Source organism: Triticum dicoccoides, chromosome 5A, assembly GCF_002162155.2.
Source record: "Triticum dicoccoides isolate Atlit2015 ecotype Zavitan chromosome 5A, WEW_v2.0, whole genome shotgun sequence".
NCBI classification, from domain to species: Eukaryota; Viridiplantae; Streptophyta; class Magnoliopsida; order Poales; family Poaceae; genus Triticum; species Triticum dicoccoides.
The window spans coordinates 422,622,890-422,625,551 of NC_041388.1; the positions used below are offsets into that span (position 1 = coordinate 422,622,890).

At 46.1% G+C, this 2,662-nt stretch overlaps 1 protein-coding gene across 1 annotated transcript in view; it reads right to left on the minus strand.

Moving 5' to 3' along the window:
- The window catches only part of LOC119301998, a 5,937-nt gene extending 3,624 nt beyond the window's left edge, over positions 1-2,313 (minus strand). The window contains exons 1-2 of the mRNA XM_037579007.1: positions 2,080-2,313; positions 1,611-1,717 (exon numbers count right to left, since the gene is read on the minus strand). Of these exons, the coding sequence (XP_037434904.1) occupies positions 1,611-1,717; positions 2,080-2,152 (180 nt within the window). The 5' untranslated portion in view covers positions 2,153-2,313. The remainder of the gene's footprint in view (positions 1-1,610; positions 1,718-2,079) is intronic.
- Positions 2,314-2,662: the final 349 nt, after the last annotated feature.

Sequence of the window (2,662 nt, forward strand, 5' to 3'; positions counted from 1 at the left end):
TATGAGATAACAGCAGGAAGTCGCTTCAATCTTGAATCTTGCAATCCAGGAGCGATGGGAGGGAACGATCCCTTGGGAGATATGGTGATTTGTTCTTTCCACATACTCCAAGCTGCCATGACGAATATCTCCATGAACAAAGGGCAGGACCACCCCTGTCTCCCGGCCCGGAGTGGACAAGGCGAAGTCTATCACCACCAGCAGACCAGGAAATACTGACAAATGCTCAGCAAGCGACGCTAAATAGACGAAAATATAGGTGCTCCACTGTTTCTTCGACTGCAAGGGTGCAAAGTGCGCAATTAACATCATTTCGAACATTATAATGCCTTCTCTAAAGCATCTTTCTAGTATTAAGGCGATCAGCAAGCAAGAGCCAGGCAAAAATCTTAAGCTTCATAGTGCATTGGGATTTCCAGATCCATCCAAAGGCCCCGTCAGCCAGCAGGTTTTTGAAGAAGAATCTGTAATTTTTTAGCCCTGGTAAATGTCATTAAGCTGGAACACATCTCGCCACCAGGAGGACCCGCATGGGTCAGAACTGTGAGAGGCATCATTACCACAGTATGTTGACCAGATAAGGTTGATCCATGGCATGTCATGCTTGTTATAGAAGCAATGGAGATGTTTGAGCAGTAGCCCCATGTTCTGTACCTTGATATCAAGATTTCCTAGGCCTCCACGATTTTGGGGGCAACACACGAGATCACAGGCAGCAAGCAAATTGGACTTCCCCCCTTGTTCAGATTTCTTGCTCCAATGACATCGGCGCCTGATTTTATCAAATTGTTCAACCAACTTGGGAGATACCTTGATGGTGCATATGGGATATAATGCAATGGAGGTGAGGACTGAATTGAGCAACGCCAGCTTGCTACCATGGGAGAGCAAGGACAGCGCAACAGCATCAAATCAGCAAGAGAGGCGCGTCGTCCCCATCGGAAGGCTCAGGTATGTGAACGGCGTAGTACCAACAGACCACTGGAAAATGGCAGCCAATTCCATGGTAGTCTGATCCAAAATGTTTATGGGTACCAAAATTGATTTCTGAAAGTTGACCTTGAGACTGATAGACTCAGCATAATCCAAGAGCAACTCCTTCATGAGTGTAGCCAGTCTAACACATGCTAGCATGGCTAAGATTGTACTCCTCTACGGCTAGCACAAATACGAGTGGTAACAGGGGGGCACCCTGTCGTACAGATCTACAGCAGGCAAATTGACAGCCGGGCACACCATTCAGTAATACCGAGAACTGGGAGGTCAGTGATTGGAAGATGCATTTGATCCACCCGAAACCATTTGTCGTCAAAGCCCATGTGTCACATGATCTCAATCATTGAGTGTTCTTCTTACAACTGTGGGTTGTACAGCAAACGTGCCTGGCATGTGTGTTGTAACGTTTTAAATACTTGTGCCCAGCATTCCGAGGAAGCTGGTTATTTGTTTTTCACACTTTTAACAACAAATTAGTGAATGAAGTCCTTGATTAAAATATGTTGTCACAGCTTACATTTAGCCTAGCTACAGTTCCAATGATTTGTGAAATAGAGTGGCTGGCACTGAATATCATTGTTCGGCTAGGAATCCTCAGCGTTGTATTGGCGTACCTTTGGAAGATCCGGCACTGAATACCTTCTCCGTTTGCGACCTCGTGGGTTATCAACTTGTCGACCGGGCGAGCCCTTTCGTTTAGCCGCTGAAGCAATCGACATACCTGGGACAGGACACATCACCCATGGTCATGAATAGTGCAGACATTAACATAAAGAAAACAACAAACTAGTACTAGTGTTTTCAGTATGTAATGTACGCTGGGTGTGTCGTCTCGAACCGTAATATTGTGTCACCATTTGGTCAGTGAGTCAGTTACTTACCAGTGCGAATTGGGGTTAGAAAAGAGATCTATAGGTTACTCAAAGAGATAAATATCTTGATATCCAGACATACAGCAGGATTATATATCCAAACAGCAGAAAGAGTAAAAATCGAGTATTTTCTGCATAATACTACGTAGTATGTCTGCACAAAAAACAACTTAGGCGACGCGACGGGAGGGAGGGGCAAGATCCGACTTACTACGGGATTTGATTTTCCGGTGGCGCCGATCCCGCCGCATGGACATCAACCGGCTGAGCGCCATCAGCCCCATGATACCCTGCTGAAGCCGACACGAGAAATCGGGGCAGGTTTTGCCCCCCTCTCTCTGTCTATTTGAACCCGGCAAAGGTGACCGCCTTCCCGCCGTCCCAGTTACAATTTCGATTTTGAATCGGACGAAGGCAATTCGCGGGAGACGAAACCGGATCGGCGCCGCCGCGCACTCAGCGGCGTGAACCAAACCCTAGGAGCTTCGCGAGTAGGCCTTGCTGGGCCTCTACCTCGTCCTGGAGGCCTGCCTTTTACCAGCCCATCTAAGAGGCCCAGTGGCAATATGGCTGGACCGGTATTTTTTTCCCTCAAAATATACAGTGAAATCATGAGTTAAGGAAGTAATCTTTGCAAAAGTTATCATCAAACTCCTCTGATGGGGTCAAGTGGCACAATGCATTTATGTCATTTTTTGTCAATAGAAAACCAAGAAAACCAAAAGGATAGGAAAAAATAAAAAAGATAAAAAAGGGAAACCGAAACAAGAAAATAATCCAACAAAAAAAAAGTC